We start from the raw sequence: 16,879 nt of genomic DNA, 5'->3' as shown, positions 1-16,879 counted from the left end.
GTTGCTGCAGTTGTGATCAGTCCGTCTGATCCGCTTACACCATTCTTCACGCATGGTCATTTCAAGATACGCCTTCTCGGCTACTGGGTCACGTCCTCGCGTGATCGAGGGAGTCCTGAGCACGAAAGGGCTGCGTGTGAATGAGGCATGGGTGGTCTCTTCGATCATGCAGGCGTATTATTGCACCCTCATACCGCTTTAGTTGAAGATAATCTGAGGTAAGGGATCGAACGTTTCAAGGGTCTGGCCATGTAGTAGATTAGCCAGCGTTTGAATTATTACCAGAAGGAATTGTCTCCATAAAGCGTCTTCTCTTGACACCCGAGAGAACATCCTACGAAAGGTCCTCTGAGATTGCTAAGAGAAACAGCATACGTATCCTTGGTTTGCTGTGCAGATACCGAGAGAGTGAATCGTAGCAATAAGCGCATTCTTGTTCCGATTAGCCATGGCGATTGCTGCATTCCTTCAGCAATGCGCTTCGATCTGACGTGCATTACGGTAGACGCATGACGGGAGGCATCGAGTCGCTGGACCCATGCCATCTTCGTACATATGCAGGAGGCCTATATGTCTTACCCAAATGAGATTGAAAGCGGCGTTGGAGCAGTCAAAATTGCAGGTAGGTCGCCGACCACCAAGTAAGAGACCATGTCAATGTCTGGGTATTGGCTCTAATTCCACACTATCACCATGATTCTTGCGGATCCGACGTTCACAATGCAATGGATTGTAGAGCGGCATAGCGTAAGCGTACCGATAATGGCGACCCATCGATGTCGACTGGAATAGTGCTCGTCCATGACCGTGGACCGCCGATGCAGGTCGCACATCTTCTTTTTGCAGTAACGAGTTATTGTAGGCGAAGTCAACGTGAATAGTAGGATTTGAAGAAGCCTTTTTGGCGCCCAAGTGGACCGGGAAACGGCTACGGACCCCACATTTGGGGCTCAGACTCGCCTTCTTGCAGGTGCGGTGTGCATCTCTTTGCCCATAGTACTGGTCACGGCGAATGGCGTTCGCATCGAACAAACGATACTTGGGCGATGCGTAGTGAAGTGGGCTAGGAGCTCGAGGCTGAATCTCACTGTGCCGTGCAGCACGCCACGATAAACATTAGCGGCACAATCCCCACGATCTCGTCTATGTACCGAGTCAGATCGATACTTACCTGGCTGCAATGTGGCTAGGTATTGATGCACGGCTTACTCACTCAAGCCGGTCCATAACCGGTAAACGGTATGTTCAGCGGGAACCGCCATTGAAGGTGGTGGCCCTGACAGGTTAGCATCAATAAGCGCGAACGGCTGATGAATGTATCCGCACGTAGTCCAGGTAGTCGGATGAAAGTGGTTATGAATATTCTGCAGCAGTTTGGTATCCAGTTGGAGCTGTACATGCGAAATCAATTTAGGCAAAGATGGTGGGTGGCGCTGACAAGCGGCTTCATCAGCTGCGCGCTGGGTTTGGCAGCGGGCATATTATGGATGCATGCCAGATCTTTGATGACTGCAGTGTTAGCATGGGGCGTTGGGCCGCTTCGCAGTATGGTGAGCATGTTTATCAAACCCCCGGGGCCAGACGGTGAAGCTTGCTCCTCCGATGACGTCACCACACCGTTCTGTGCAGTGAAGGGAAGCGTTGCCGTCGCCCAGGTAAGAAAGGATCGAACGAAAACTACCTCTTGTTGTATATGTCGCGGTAGTGGACGTCGCGCTCGTAGAAACATGGTGGAGAGTTGATGTCACATATTAGTGATCAGTGCTGGGCAGGACGCGCTTTGCTAGCGCCAAGGCCGTGCACTTGCCCGTGTCCATGTTCGAGAAATCCCCTCAGCGGGCTTGCGTTATCAAGATCCCCACAGCACTCACACATGCATTTGTCACAGAGTAGATTATATCAATCATGAAGTTAGCCAATTTGCGACGATCAAGCAGCGATATGACTTCAATACGCACGCCACCAACACGCGAACTGAAGATCAAATGAAGCGAAGGCGTTCAGCAATTCAGTTATACCTAGGTAGCTAATTGCATCCTATCTAGGTACCGTTGGCCGGTTGCCGATACTTCACGCCATCGATAATCGTGGTCAACGTTCCGTTCGCTTCGAGTATGTTCTTCATCACATCGATCCTCAAATGAAACCCGTCTGGGCCAGTCTTCTTGCTCCCACTCGCGCACCCCGTCTGCGAGATATCAGAGTACCAATCAAGTCTCTGGTCCCACACATTCAGAGACGAAACTGTCAGCTCAACGTCCTCCCAGCCGTTGATGACGTGCTCGCTGTCATTGGAGAAGTTGGTGTAGTTGGCAGCGACACGCTTGATGGAGTCTGCTTGTGGATGTGCCGTGTCTCCGATGAGCTTCACTTTCGCAAACCCAGAGATCCTCCCGTAGAGTGTATAGTTGCCTGGCTTTAGTATGGGTAGCGATGGGATTTTGGTTCCTGATGGGAATGGTGTCGCCCACGGTATGCGACTAGGCACCTTATAGACTGGGGCTGGACGCGAAGGCTTGCGATTGACCACATGAGCGAGCATGACACGATACTCACGTCCACCTGGAGCTGTTGAGGTGGGACACTGCAGCGGGTTCATGCCACCACAAGCTGGCGATGTGACGATAGCCTGCCAATACACAATGCGCGTGCTGTCCAAAGAGAAAGCCGGATCGGCTCGGCCGTTCCAGTTTGGGTCGTGAAAGCTACCTTCGCTATCATTGCCTTCCCCGTTGACCTGCTGCCCGTAGTACGACCCACGATCTCCATGACGATCCATCAAGATCGGTTGGAAGAAGCGACGTGGGCCATTGTTGCGTGTAGATGCGGCTACTGCAACAGCAATGATATCAATGAGAGGCGGAATACCTCGCATTCCCGACATCCACATTTGACGTTTGCTGGCACGCGTATCCTGAGTGACGAACCACTGGTCATCGGCAGAGAAAGCAATAGGATCAGCGTAATCAGGGTGACTAGTAAGACGGCGAACAATCCCAGTCTCGATATGAACCGCATAAAGATCGATGTTTGTCGATTCGGTCGGCGCACCGATGTAGAGTATCTCGTCGCCGGAACCACTGAAACCCCGCAGTTCGCCAATTGTGATGGAGTCAGGGTGAAGCTTCAACTCCTCACCATCAGCCGTTACGAAAGCTCGACGCTTTGGATCCACGAGAAAGTCGACATCGACCAGATCATAGCGAGGCACAACCGGGCCTGATCCTGAGGGTCTCGCATTGTACTCCAGACGCCCGAAATAGGAATACTGCCCAGCGTCGTCGGTAAACGAACTCCAGCCGATATGAACATCATCGGGGTGGATACGGAGCTCACGCGGACTGCCATCCGACCAGTGAATTGGATAGATATGAACATTGTCAGGTGTACATTTATCGCTAGCCAACTGCTCCCCGTTGCAGTCGAGGATGTTGTGGCCCCAGATTGCTTTGTCGCCGCTTCTGAAGACATGGGGATAATCCCGTTGTGGGTCTAACTCTCTTGCGTTCTCAGCCGGTACTCCACAAGTTAAGCACTTCCACGTGTCGCCGTTGCTGAAATTTGTGACATCAGCTTTGATGAGAATTAGCTGGACTCCATTGTAGATGCTCGCTGGATCGGGAGCCGCGGGGGCTCCAACGAACGTTACCGTGACGATCACGTTCTTGCCATCCGGAGTGAAGTCGCCAGCCTGGAACTTTTCGGTGAGTCCTCTCGCGATGCACCCGGTCGGATTTGGACATGCGCCAGGGTCTTGGCTTGGAGAAACTGGAGGTAAAGGTAGTTCGACGATGTCAAATTTTTCGGGCTTCGGAGGCTTCGGAATATGTAGGGAGGTTTCAAAGATAGCTTGCTGGTTGGTTTTGCCGGCTGAAAGGTGGTGACTGCTCTGATACGACAGGGGCACTAGGCTTGCGCCGAGGGCAGCTGCACCTGTGTATAAGTGCCGCAACGACATTTTGTAAGCAGTATTCTTGATCGTTGCATCAGCTTTGGCAGATTAAATGCATGATGGGTGTTGCAGCAGTTGCTTTATGGATGGATGGATGACGCAGTGTGAACCTTGCGAGGGTAGCGTACATCAATACGCCGAATACGCGATACGCGTACAGTGAGCTTTGACCCCCTGCCACCTTCTCACAAATCGCGCGTAACATCCGACTGCGATACCACTCCCCGCTGATTACCCATACATGGCTTCCTCCATACTTCGTAGCTGCTGCACTATAGCTCCATCTCGTTGTTCAATCGCGTAGTATAAGTATCTCGAGTTCGCCGGAGTGATTTCTAGCTGGCAGAATGAACAGAGTGCGCCTTGAGACTCAAATACGGCCTAGTCCTAGTTCGGGCTGGCCATTGAGATTGGACTCTGGTCTATGGTATAATTGCGATAGCTTTGATGTATTGGCGAGCTTCATGACTTCTCTTGTCAGCTTCAGCTAGAATACTGATTCACACTGTCTATCGACTGCCTACGTTGAGTGGCCTTGTGTGGTGATGTTGGCAGTGACTTTGGCCGTGACTCAGAGAGGCAACGAGGCGAACCGCTGTCCAGGGCGGCGCTGCGCCCTTTTGCTGACTCGACCGTCGAAACAGTACCGTTGATGTTCGAGGCGTAATTTTCGCGCACCAATCACAGCCGTCCGTCGAGAGCGCGTCTGAGCTCTTCTGAAACTGCGGTACCGTGGGCGGCTGGCTGTCTAGAAAATAGGTTGTCATCGCAGAGTTCGTAATATGATCGCATCAATGGATCGCAATCCAACAAAGTGTTGAAATGATGAGCGTATTCTGTGACTCACAAGAACTGGTGCTCCTCTGCATACATATAAAGGAACTCGTCCCGCCCAAAGTTGCGTAACGAATCGACCACCTGAACGACAGGCCTTTATCAACACCAATACAAAGACTTCGCTTCTCTAACAAGGGCAATAAACCGATTCAAAGGTCACAATCAGCTACTGCGGTTGTCAAATCTTTCTCTCAACACCAAACTATACGCGATCGCGTTACCTCAATGTCTACCACCACCAACAACGCCGAACAAGCCGTCTCTTACGCTGCCTTGATTCTCGCCGACGAAAACATCACCATCACGCCCGAAAAGCTGCAAGCACTACTCAAAGCTGCCGGTATCGAGGACGTCGAGCCCATCTGGACCACGCTCTTCAGCAACGCTTTCAAGGACAAGAACGTCAAGGACCTCATCCTCACCGCCACCACGGCTACACCAGCCGGTCGCGGTACCACCTCTGATATCAAGGACGATGAAAATGCAACCGGAGAGGATGGAAACGACGAGAAGGACGGAGAGGAGGGTATCGATATCGACGCGGACTCGGATGATGGGTCTGCATTTGGGGATTTGTTCGGCTAGGCAGCCAGCGGTAACGGGCAGGAGACTATGGGAGGAGGGAGAGGAGCAACATCGTCTTTCAGAGCGAACTGGGAGAAATGCGAGAGTTTTGAGATGCTACGTTAGTTGCGCAACAAACAAGAGGACCTTTCTCTCGCAAAACTTGCTACCTGCCTGATGTGCATGACTGATCGTGTCGCGCGCAACATACGACCACGTTCGGCTTGATCTGTGATCTTTAAAATGAGCTGAACGCAACCTGCTGACACTCTAATGGCTTAACACCGCGACCTGCATGCAAGCTTCGGTCCGGTCTTGAAGCACTACGACTGTAAGGGTGTAGAGTAATCATGTCGTATCCAAAGATCTGCGAGCGTGGCGCTTTACTTGGCCAACATAGCTGAGTATTGTGAAGAGACTTGCTAAGCTTCGAGTCCGAGGGTGAAGATGCTCGAAGTCGGCAGTGCGCTCAGGCCTGTTGCTGATCATAGAGTCAGCTGATTCATGTTACCCAAAGCCAGGACACCGGAACGAATAGTGAGCATTTAACTTGGAAGCATTTGACAGCAACCAGGAAGGATGTTCGGCATATTAAAAGCAAGCGGCCTGTGCAAATCGTATATTGTTTAGAACAGATACGAGTAAGTCGCGAGTTCAAACAATTATCCTGGCATTGCTGGGCTGCGTACGTTGATGTGTGCCAGAGCCTCCGAGCTAGGCCCGACGAATATTAAGCTTTTGATTGCGACAACCCGCGTACCTTGCTCGATCTGCAGCCGTCTGAATCGGAACCCACGCCCAAGGATTTGGTGAGAACTCTCACCCCGCAAAAGCTTGCTGACAGTCAGCTCGGGTCCGTACAACTGGGACGAAGAATCCAAAATTGACGGGCCGCTACGGCAGCCAAGCTGTATAAGAACGGTTCTGAACTACAACAGCACCATGTTGAACTTGCTGGCTTTCCGGGTGGTCGGAAAACGTGTTGTGGCGTATCGAAGTAGTGCCGGCCTGTGCATAAGAGATGCATGCGATCGAGGAGCGTACTATGAATCGACTCGGCGCATTCCGAGACTGCAGGCTAAAGCGACATCGACTGGTAGGTGACTTCCGTAGTATTCTGATATTAAACAAAGCGCACTGGTTCTCTTCTCGACCGATCAATCCTGAGGTCGAATACGTCGGGTCGCTGATATCCACCAACTACATCATGATATTGTTTGCCCTCGATGCAATCGTCAAGATTCATGTCGGCATATAGTATGTCTTCCTGGTCTTGCAATGCGTGTATATATGCTTTCTCGGCACCTTTGTAGGTAAAGCTAGGCAACGGCGCGCCAGTAGGGTCCAGGAAGAAGGTCGCGGCGCGAGGCATGGCCTGTAGGGTCTCGGCTACCACATCCGCCTGACTTGCACCCTCGATGATCGTTTTGATGGCGTCTTCACCAAGATGGCCTGAGCATGCTACACCGAAACATTTTGCTTCGAAGCAATGTGCGGCAGCACGGGTCTTGTTTGCGGCTAAGTTGTCATAGTTTGTTCCACGCGCAATGCTCGGACTCGGCTGCACATTGCTATCGTCGGCGGTTTGCTCGGCGGTTTGGGCTGTGTGACGCGAAGTTCTTGTCGGCCATATCGTCGGCCAAGTTGATATATGAATTTGCTCTGCTTGCGCGATCAAAGAATACCTTGCAAGTGCATTAGTGTTCTCGCCACAGATTAACGCGCCGATACGTCCGTATTGCGTGTTAGCCACGCGCAGCCCATAACCGTCACCGCTACTCCATGTGAGTTTTTCGAAGAAAGTCGGGACCAGCTTTCGATGGTGAACTAAGACTTCGCCTTCGGTTCCAATGAAGATGTTCGAATTGTACAGGCAGCCGTTGCTGTGTCGCGACCTTTCGCTGAAGCCGATGCTCACTAGGATGTTATTTGACCGAGCCGCTTCGCGCAACGCCTCCATTTCATCGCCATCAGCATAGATAGATTCTTGTACCATACGCTGGAACAGCGAGTGATTTTCAGTAGGGGGTCGTAGAGAACTCCAGATCGGAAAAGCAGAGATGTAGGTTTCCGGAAAGACCACGAGGTTGGCCTTGTTAGATGCCGCTTGTCTGATGAAGGATAAGGCTTTATCTGTTGTTCTGCGTGCATTGAGAAAGACGGGTGATGCATGGCAGGCTGCAACGCGTAAGCTGTTCGCCATGATGGAAGAATGCTTTTCTTATGCTTGTGTCTGTGGGTGAAGGAAGAGGGGAGTGGTAACGGTAAGCATCGCAACCCCGCGCCTGTGGCACGATTTCCCCGCACCTCTTGGAACCACGCAACCAGTTCATGTTGCCCTCACGAGCTCTACAGGCCCAACGGTATTCAATACTTGAGCCTGCTGTATCAATGGAGTCTCGGATGATCTCTGATCCTCACTCGGTTTCCGAAGCGGCCGTCACTACGCCAAGAAGAGGCATCGTTTCACGGACGGGTTTTACACAAAGTTGCCTTCACAAAGTCCCCTAATTTCGCACGCTCAGAAGAGACAGTCTCATCGGCCAAGCCGTGGCTGATGTCCTGTTGGGAGGTATCGAACACGATGCTTTGCAGGGAGCGAGCAAGGGAAGATGGAGATGCGATCTGGGCATGTTCGAACTCGCCGGTTTCCCTGGCTGATGGTGCTGGCACCCGTTCTTCCAGCTAGGAATGTGGAGTAAAATCGATACACAGCGTTGACCTGGGATGTTCGCCGTCGGTGGTAAGAGACCAGATGTGAGCAGGAACCCGTGGCCCGGTGGACGAGAGCCTTGGCCGTTACGCGCTAACCCACTAGCGTATTCAGGCTGTAAATTATCTGGGCCACTGTTCACTCCTTCATCGTTCCTCAGTATCATGTATAATCCACACACATTTGTTCGCGCGAGAAAAAGTTCTTTCAGTAGGCGGTTAGGGGACGTGTGACTGTGCCGACATTAGAAGACTTGCATCACAGCCCACTGAAGTACAGGCGTAGCTTCGGAGCGGCGATCCGATGCGGTAACACCGTAGTTATAACATCAATCGAAGAGAGGAGCTAATTTCCTGAGATAACGAGCATTTTCCAGGAAGTCGGATATGCACATGGCTCGATGCAGCATGTAAGTGCGATTGGTGTTGTGGCCTCGGGATTAGGACAGCAATTAGCCGCCTTGTAACAACGCCCGACCAGAGCATAACCCGTCGTTATATCGACATCAGTAATCGGTGAAAGGCTAAGAGCAGCAGCGGAATCAAGGCGCTGCTCGCTTTGTCACCATCTGGGCAAGCTGAAAAGTTGGAAGGCGTTTCAGCTAGCTCGTGGGATAAGTGACGTTCCAGGTCCGGCAATGTGCCGAGCAACCTGGGAATCCCACGGCAGTGACCGAAGCCACCTTCCACGTTTCGAGCTGGTTCCGGTACCTCAATTTCAGGAACTGTGCAGCCATTATGAATCTACTGACCAATCAAGCTACCGCGACGGCACCGATTGATGCGAAATTCCGCAGTGGGTCACCCGCGTGCCTGGACTGACAATCCTGACATGAACCACATCGGTCCGATGCAGCTTCTGTGCCCTGTGCGTCCAATTCATGCTAAACAACAACCCAGTCGCGACCGCCTCTGGAGCGCTTGGCGACACAGCGGAATGTAGTGGTGCTCCACTTTAGACGTTTTGACAGGATTGTTTATCTGATGAAGGGACTTCACGGCCCTTCTCCGATGACGCAAATGGTTTCGAAACCCAAGTTGGCAAGTAGCGCCATGTAAAGTTCAGTTTGGCACAGATGGTGTGCAGGCAAGGGTTACATGGCATGCAAGATCTTGTGCCCAGAGTGACTTGCATGCCGACTAGGCACAGCTCTGCCCGTCCCATGTCTGCCAGGCTCGACTGAGGAGGTATAAGAGTCTTGGGATCTTCCACTCAACCCTTCTTTCACCCACAGTCGATCATTCCTGCTCTTAGATACCCTAACAGTACTCGCTCAAGATGCGTTACTCACTCCTTGCTTTCGCTACTTGCGCTCTGGCAGCACGCCCTTTCCTCAACGAACCCGACACCGGTATCGACGACCAGTTGGCTGGATTCGTCGCTAATGACACCCTGCCTCCTCTCAAGTCTTTGGTTGGCCTGCCCGACTTCCAATGGGTTGGCCGCCAGCACATGAACACCTCCGCCTACACATACTACCGCAACGGAGCGGCTGGCGAATGGTCATACCGCAACAACCTCGAAGTCTTCTCCCGCTACCGATTGAGGCCCCGCGTCCTCCGCGACATCACCAACATCCAAGCCTCCATGCCCACGACTATTCTCGGTCACAACTTCTCAGCGCCCTTCTTCATCTCCCCATGTGCACGCGGTGGATATGCCAACGAGGATGGTGAGCTTGGCCTCGTCAAGGGTGCCGGCGAAGGTGACATCCTCTACATGACCTCGCTCTACTCGTCCAAGAGCTTGGAAGACATCTACGCTGCTCGCCCCAACGGCTCAGAGCAAGTCTTGTTCCAGCAAGTTTACCTTGACGGTGACATGAACGACACACAGGTGCTCTTCAAGAGGATCGAGAAGCTCGGTGCGAAAGCTATTATTCTGACTGTCGACTCTCCCGGTGATGGTGTCAGGCACCGTGCTGCCCGCTACGGTGTCGGTTCCGCCGACGTCAACCTGAGTCTTCTGACTTGGGATCTGTACCAGCAGCTATCCAACATGACCTCCCTGCCTATCATCCCCAAGGGTATCCAGACCGTCGAAGACGCTCGCGAGGCCGTCAAGCAGGGCGTAAAGGCCATCTTCCTCTCCAACCACGGCGGCCGTCAAACCGACACTTCGCCATCATCCCTCGAAGTCGCCCTAGAAATCTACAACGAGGACCCTGAGATCTTCCAACAAATCGAGGTTTACGCTGATGGAGGTATCCGCTACGGAACCGATGTTCTCAAGCTCCTCTCTCTCGGTGTCAAGGCTGTCGGTCTCGGAAGGCCCTTCATGTACGCCAACATCTACGGCGCTGAGGGTGTCGCAAGAGCGACAGAGATGCTCAAGTACGAGCTCATCAACGACGCGGCGAACATTGGTGTAACCGACCTCAAGAAGATCGGCCCAGAATTCGTGAACTGGAAGACTCCCGCTGTTAGCTTCAGCGTATAGACAGTGACGTCACCAGTTCTTGCTGCGCAGGAGCTCGAAAATTCCCTTCTCTTCAACTAGATGTATATACTTTTAGCAAACAATTTATCAAGACTTTCTTCAATTTCAAACATGTCGTCGCGTACTGCCTCTTCCATAAAGCCTGCTTTATACGCGTTCAGAAGAAGCACGCCCACAGCCCCTGGAGGCAAACACGCTAGTATCTTACCGTGTTGCGCTCCTTCCCGAGGCCCAGTCTCACTACATTTGGTTTCATCGCAAACTCCAACGTCAGTCGCCTGCAACTATCGAGTAGAGAGCGTCAGTCACTGTCCGATAATTCTTCCTGATTTGCTCAGCGACAAAATGCGCAAAGTGTTGGTGACGCCGCCATAGCCCGTTCACGATTCGCAGGCCCATTCGGTACCTTATCGCGCGCCTTATCGGCCACGTGTAGGGCGCATCTCAAGCAGTTCCCATGAAAATGCGCTGCCTCTCTAGCCCTCTATACGTGATGACATACTCAACCGGACATCGGTTAGGTAATGGAGATACTCGCGCTAGACATTGAAAGGCAGGTGTACGCCAGACGCGACACCGTCCTACACTAACAATATTTCCTCGCGCTTCATTCATGTCTTCCATAATCGGGCCTCAACCTTAACGCAGTTCTCCTCTCAAGCTCTAGAACGAACGAAGCCATCAGCATAGTATCTCGGGTTTTCGCCGCTCCCGTCCCATTCGATTTACACGTTATATAGCAGACTCAGCCAAGTCATGGTACATGCCACGGAGGATACGAATGCGAAGCCACAAGATGCGACAATATCCTTGACGCAGAGCGCTATTATCAATGATGGAGCGAAAACTTTGTCTGAGAACGACGTAGTCATCAGCTACCGCGGTGGCATCATCGAAAATAGACACAGCGTACACGCGGTCGTTGTCGACGCATCTGGCAAACCACTCTACACAGTCGGTGACTACAAGAGAATGACCCTTGCGCGATCATCAACAAAGCCGATCCAGACTCTTGCGATCTTGGAGACAGGGGCTGCAGAGAGATTCGATTACGATGACGCCGATGTAGCCCTCATGTGTGCTTCGCATAGTAGCGAACCTCGACACATCGAGCGAGCGAGAGCGATGCTAAAGAAGACGGGAGAGAAAGAGGAGGTGCTAACATGTGGTGGACACCCCGCTCAGAACCCTGCTGTGAATCGCGCATGGATCAAAGAAGACTACACGCCGACTGCTATTTGCAACAATTGCTCGGGGAAACATGTCGGTATGGTAGCAGGTGCGGTGTGTCTGGGCGCTACGGCTCACGACTACTATCTACATGAGCATCCCATGCAGCAGCGCGTGTACCGAGCTGTTGAGGATGTAAGCGGACTCACGAAGAAAGAGGTGCTATGGACTGTCGACGGATGCAACCTCCCCACGCCGGCGATGCCTCTTCCAAACCTTGCGCTCATGTTTGCAAGGCTTGCGGATGCCGCTGACCTTTCCGACGATCCTACCAAGACCACACTCGATCAGAGAACACGATATTTAGCTCTGATCCACAAGTGCATGGCCAGCTACCCCGGACTGGTTGCTGGCGAAGGTCGCTTCGATACAGCGCTCATGACGCCTTATAGTGGACAAGTTGTCGGCAAGATCGGAGCGGATGCCTGTTATGCAGTCGCAGTGCGTGCGTCACCCGACGCTAATCTGGCTGGGATAAATCATGGTGCTATAGGAATTGCTGTCAAGGTGGAAGATGGCAATCTCGATGTTTTGTATGCTGCCGTCATGGAGATTCTGGAACAGCTGAACATCGGTTCAAGCGAAGTGAGACGGTCATTGGATGGTTGGCGATACCCGAAGATCGTCAACACTGCAGGTGCTGTCACGGGTGGTTACGAACATTGCTTCAAGGTGCGAAGCGCTGCAAGCGTGGCGTAGCGATGGCGTAGCTGATGTTATCCCGAGAGGAGGACGTACACAGCAAACTTGAAGCGATTCGCTGCCTACCGATACACTTTAGAAGTACTTGGAAGTCAAGCATGGTTTATTTTTATCAAAGTATAGGAAAACTATCGATGCAGATATTACCAATCCTCTATAGCCCGCTGAACTGAGCTGCCGCAACATACCACCCATACAAACCGTGACAACATGTTGACAACCCTTATAGGTATCAGGAATTGGGTGATGTAGCCAGGAAGCATTCCATCAGGTGCTTCGTGAAAGGTATCAGATCTACAAGAAGCTCATCTAGCTCCATACCGAAGTCTGACTCCATGCGCAACGGGGCAAAGCTAGCCATCTTCAAGAGTATGGAACCCACCTCTTTACAAAATACGGGGAGCGTCATGCCATCAGACTCACGCCATTCTCGGATCTCTTGAGCCATTTTGGAGTAGGGACGTCGTGCTTTCTTCTTCCCCAGTGGAAGGGCTCTGAAGCCGCCCAGTATGGCTTGACCATCGCCAGAAAGACCAGTAGCCTCGCGGAACTCGACAAGTGTTCTCATGCATGCTAGCCATTTGTCCAGAGCTCCTTTGTACTTCTCGTACTCGCTGCTGTCCAGTCCCTTCCTGAGCTCGTCGGTGTATTTCACAGCCATCATGTCGACGTGTCCCACAACCTTCTGCATTTTTGCAATATCTTGGCGTCCAGGGTTGCGTGATTCGAGAAGGACAAGGAGCTGGATCCCCAGCTCACCCCGATCCCGAAGCAACTGGGACCCAACAGTGTTCTTTGTCAAATTGGCCCTGTCTTTGGCGGATGGTTCAGCGGCTTTCGCTGCGGTCATATGATGTGCTGTCATATAGCGTGGACTGGAGACTTGGGGCTCTCTCCTTGGCGTACCTCTTTTGTGTGATGGTGTAGACCCCACGGCTGTGTTGCTGCCGACTCGTGATCCGCTCTGTTTACGCTGGCTGTTTTCCAAAGCTGAGATTCGAGTACCCGCACGCCTGTTTGAAGGTATCACCACTGAAACACCGTGTCTGGGACGGCTTCGTATAATGTCATGCTTTGTGGAAGATGGTTTTCTCAATGATCGGATCTTTGAGGCTGGGACATTGGGATATTCTTTTGGTTTGGAACAGTTTGAAAAGGTAGTCGAAGAAAAGCGAGCGAGCTCATCCGTACTGCTATCAGACGATGGCGACATGCTGCGGATACACCTGGAGTTACCGACTCGTACGGCGTCCATGAAGCTTGTTGGCGGTGTGGGCTCGTCGGTTTCGGGCGCGTTCTGAAAGGCTTTCCCTTCGCGTCTGTCATCTTCGGCCTTACGACAGGCGCGTTGGATGATATAGCCGAACACGTTTAGTCGAATCCTGGATCGCGCAATGTTAGCCCTCATCGCTGTACTACGAAGCTTGCAAGCACTGACTTGTACCGATCATTAGGGTCTCCATAGATGAGGTGTCTCGGATATCCGTTCTCGGCGAACTCTGAACCGTTCTTGAATTTGGGAGCACACTCGGCGTCAAGGGCTTCACTGAGCGCCCCAGTGACATCAGGAGTAGTGAGGAACTCTGATTCCCCTCCATCGTTCCATATCTTATGCCCAGCTCCCTCGAGGCACTCGTTAACAGTTCCGTCCAGAGTGATACGCTGGTCGATAAGTGCTTCACGGATGGCGTTTCTTGACTTGTAAAGCAGCGCGATTGCGTGGACCTTGTCATTCGTGGCTATCCAAAATTCATGAATGGTAGGATTCGACTTGAATCCTGGTCTTCCTCGCTGTGTGGGGTCGGTGAACTCGTTTAGCAACCCCAAGCGAGAACGGTATGACGAAGCCTTGGTTGATCCTCTGGTGCATTCTTGGATCAGTGCTGTAATTTCTGGCGGCATAGCCAGAAAGTGTGACGACAAGTTTTTGCTGTCAGCTTTTCGAGTGGGTTAAATAAGACTTCTACCGCTTGCTTGTGTGGATCTGTACATACACTCTATTTGTCAGATGCTGTTTGGAACAAATTCGTCATCGCCTGAGAACAGTTCGAGTTGTGCGTAGAACGGTCTTCGACAGTCTCCGGTGTCGTGCTGTGAGGCTACCCAGGTGGTATGCAGAAAGAGCGTTCTCATGCCTGACTTATAACTGAACAGCAACTTCTACACACCAAAACATCTTCCGTACCGAGAAAGCTGATGACTTCGGCAGCTAAGCGCAGGTCTATTTCGCCGAATCGACCGACGGGTTCATATCTGGCGAAGATTCAACCCTCCGCATCTTATGACTCATCTCCCTGGTCGTTTCTAGGAATCTAGGTACGCCATGCCAGAATAGCTACCGTAATACCATGAGTAAAGAGGCTCGAATGACATTCGTAGCTCCTATCTTGAGGATGCAATTTCGGGGAACGTCGTCTCTTGCCAGATTGTTTACACGATCGGCGACGAAGGACCTTCATAGCTCTATACTAAGTTGATTCATTGGTTGAGATGATGTTGAGAAGATGTTGAGCTGCAAGGGGAACTTAGTACACTAGGCAACAGGCCAAGATCTGGTCTGAGAGCATCCTTCACGACGGTCGCACGGAGCGGAGACTATGTCCCATCTCCTCCAGATTCCCAGTTGTTCTCTGACGGAAGAAGCGGTGCTCGTCCCCCGGCGAATCGTTGCTGATCACACACTGCCTTATCAGACGGGTGTAGCAAAGCCGTTGCCGCAGGCCGTGCGTTCAGGATTCCATAGGCTGTAAGTCACTCATACCCTGGAGGCAATCATGCATCCCTCGTGGACAATACAAGGAATCAAAGCTTGGCTACAAAAATGTTTCAAAAATTGATGCATAGCAAGAAAGTTTCGCCTTCATGAAGTCCACCTGGAAACGGGCATAGGGTAGTACTCAGGCCGCCGTTGTCGATGACATCCCTACATGGTGCAGGCTGCAGCCTTTGCAGTGCTAAACCCCCAGGGAAATAGAGAAAAAGAAAAGTAGACAGGGTGATCTAGCGGGTGGCTGCAACAATGCTCATGCGCGGACTGACGGCTACTAGCATGTCGAGCCGAGACTGCATGGCAAGTGTGCATGCAGGTATGAGTCCGAATCACACCTTGGCGAGCGATCGTTAATGACAGTGATGAAGACCGTTATCGGTGAAGCCTTAGCACTTTGCGTCGCTTCTACTGCCTGTGAGTGTCTATGCACTGCATATGGCTGAGACAATTACGCTGAGGCTAACTGCATTCGATCCTAGGAGCAACCGCGCCGCAACGCCACCAGGACCCTGATGCTGCCGGTGAAAGATGTAGCGATGACTAACGACCCCTTTTTTGCGGCGCAACGTACCGCGTGCATTTCCGTTCAATCACCCGGGTCGATGGCACACACCACTAGAGCCGGGAAGAGAATAGGAGTCTCGGAGCCGGAACGCATCTATGACGTCGCCTTAATCGACTTACCGACACCTGTAGCTACGAGACAGGGATCATTTGTTTCAAACCTTGGTGAGGATCGGCCCGAGAGATAGTTTGTACGTCTGTCAAAGTGCAGCGTTGCCTTGATCGGATAAAATGGATACGTTAAGAACATCCCGTTGCTTCCATGATACGGTCGACTGACCTCCTTCTAGACAGGCAGATCAACACACTCCTGACCCGCATGTAACCCATAAACCATAGAATTCCTAGATGGTACATGTGCGAAGGCCTTATTCGTGCTTTATCGTCTGGTAAGTCAATCTCTTGACCTTTTCAGCCCCAGGGAATGTATCTCGTTTTGCCTTGTCTATAAGGAAGAAAGCGCATGTCACAAACACAATAACAAGCTTGCAGACAGCCCATACCATACATGACCGTATGGGAGTCGACCAAGAAAGTAGAAGAGCTGTCCATGTGCGCTCTGGTTTCGTCCGAGTGACCGCTAGCTCACCTGCCTGGGTTATGTGCTCTGTCCTGTTGGAAGCACGGCTCCTGATCCTGTTACATGCGCGGCTGAGAAGCCAACAGTAGACCAGCTTGGTGATCTTGTGCACAAGACTTCAGCTGGTGGTCACATTCCATTTTTTTGCATTACTCACCTGCTACGATCACCATCATTCTCGTACACGAGGTGAGCAGGATAACCACAGTGTTCGCAACCATTGTCGGGAGTGGTCTGAGATGGCTTCGTTTTATCGTTCGTCCAGATAAGAGGGCCGTAATTAGTCAAGCAGGTCTCGACGCTTCTAAATGGAAAAGTTGTATCCTCGCGATCGATGTTCGAAGGGCACCGGCCAACTAATTTAATTTCTATCGCGTGACGTTAACTCTCTAAAGAGGCGTATTCCTCAGCGATTTCGTGGGAGATCGGTGTGGTGTCTCTCCTGAAGTCGACAGCTATGCGCTTGAAAGCCTGCGGATCTCTCTTAGACTTCTATGGGTCATTGACTTCCGAGAGTTTGCGGAATCC

The 16,879-nt window shown here is 51.9% G+C and overlaps 6 protein-coding genes across 6 annotated transcripts; 3 read left to right on the top strand and 3 right to left on the bottom strand.

The window, feature by feature from the left end:
- Positions 1 to 1,922: 1,922 nt before the first annotated feature.
- On the bottom strand, positions 1,923 to 4,038 carry BKA58DRAFT_389881 (saponin hydrolase precursor). The gene has a single exon (XM_046170793.1). It carries the CDS (start codon positions 3,956 to 3,958, stop codon positions 2,042 to 2,044), a length of 1,917 nt encoding a protein of 638 aa, XP_046022591.1. The 5' UTR covers positions 3,959 to 4,038; the 3' UTR covers positions 1,923 to 2,041.
- An 828-nt stretch (positions 4,039 to 4,866) lies between these two features.
- BKA58DRAFT_225483 (uncharacterized protein) lies at positions 4,867 to 5,834 on the top strand. Its single transcript, XM_046166339.1, has one exon. It carries the CDS (start codon positions 5,015 to 5,017, stop codon positions 5,372 to 5,374), a length of 360 nt encoding a protein of 119 aa, XP_046022590.1. The 5' UTR covers positions 4,867 to 5,014; the 3' UTR covers positions 5,375 to 5,834.
- Positions 5,835 to 6,466: 632 nt separating this feature from the next.
- On the bottom strand, positions 6,467 to 7,708 carry BKA58DRAFT_225481 (carbon-nitrogen hydrolase). Its single transcript, XM_046166338.1, has one exon. It carries the CDS (start codon positions 7,554 to 7,556, stop codon positions 6,477 to 6,479), a length of 1,080 nt encoding a protein of 359 aa, XP_046022589.1. The 5' UTR covers positions 7,557 to 7,708; the 3' UTR covers positions 6,467 to 6,476.
- A 1,302-nt stretch (positions 7,709 to 9,010) lies between these two features.
- BKA58DRAFT_389879 (uncharacterized protein) lies at positions 9,011 to 10,615 on the top strand. Its single transcript, XM_046170792.1, has one exon. It carries the CDS (start codon positions 9,345 to 9,347, stop codon positions 10,503 to 10,505), a length of 1,161 nt encoding a protein of 386 aa, XP_046022588.1. The 5' UTR covers positions 9,011 to 9,344; the 3' UTR covers positions 10,506 to 10,615.
- A 329-nt stretch (positions 10,616 to 10,944) lies between these two features.
- BKA58DRAFT_389877 (L-asparaginase II) lies at positions 10,945 to 12,575 on the top strand. The gene has a single exon (XM_046170791.1). The coding sequence runs from the start codon at positions 11,262 to 11,264 to the stop codon at positions 12,432 to 12,434; it is 1,173 nt and encodes a 390-aa protein (XP_046022587.1). The 5' UTR covers positions 10,945 to 11,261; the 3' UTR covers positions 12,435 to 12,575.
- A 94-nt stretch (positions 12,576 to 12,669) lies between these two features.
- BKA58DRAFT_471604 (uncharacterized protein) lies at positions 12,670 to 14,339 on the bottom strand (the record flags this gene model as incomplete). The annotated part of the gene is made up of 2 exons (XM_046175237.1): positions 12,670 to 13,819; positions 13,876 to 14,339. 2 exons carry the CDS (start codon positions 14,337 to 14,339, stop codon positions 12,670 to 12,672), a joined length of 1,614 nt encoding a protein of 537 aa, XP_046022586.1.
- Between the last annotated feature and the right edge of the window lie 2,540 nt (positions 14,340 to 16,879).

This window comes from Alternaria rosae (assembly GCF_020736505.1).
Source record: "Alternaria rosae strain MPI-PUGE-AT-0040 chromosome Unknown BKA58scaffold_8, whole genome shotgun sequence".
In the NCBI taxonomy this organism is placed as follows: Eukaryota; Fungi; Ascomycota; class Dothideomycetes; order Pleosporales; family Pleosporaceae; genus Alternaria; species Alternaria rosae.
Note: the sequence above shows the minus strand (reverse complement) of the source record. Positions and strands in the feature narration are given on the sequence as shown.

What these genes read in the sequence shown, in the direction of transcription:
- BKA58DRAFT_389881 (XM_046170793.1), bottom strand. Translation starts at nt 3,958, where the DNA reads ATGTCGTTGCGGCACTTATACACAGGTGCAGCTGCCCTCGGCGCAAGC.
- BKA58DRAFT_225483 (XM_046166339.1), top strand. Translation starts at nt 5,015, where the DNA reads ATGTCTACCACCACCAACAACGCCGAACAAGCCGTCTCTTACGCTGCC.
- BKA58DRAFT_225481 (XM_046166338.1), bottom strand. Translation starts at nt 7,556, where the DNA reads ATGGCGAACAGCTTACGCGTTGCAGCCTGCCATGCATCACCCGTCTTT.
- BKA58DRAFT_389879 (XM_046170792.1), top strand. Translation starts at nt 9,345, where the DNA reads ATGCGTTACTCACTCCTTGCTTTCGCTACTTGCGCTCTGGCAGCACGC.
- BKA58DRAFT_389877 (XM_046170791.1), top strand. Translation starts at nt 11,262, where the DNA reads ATGGTACATGCCACGGAGGATACGAATGCGAAGCCACAAGATGCGACA.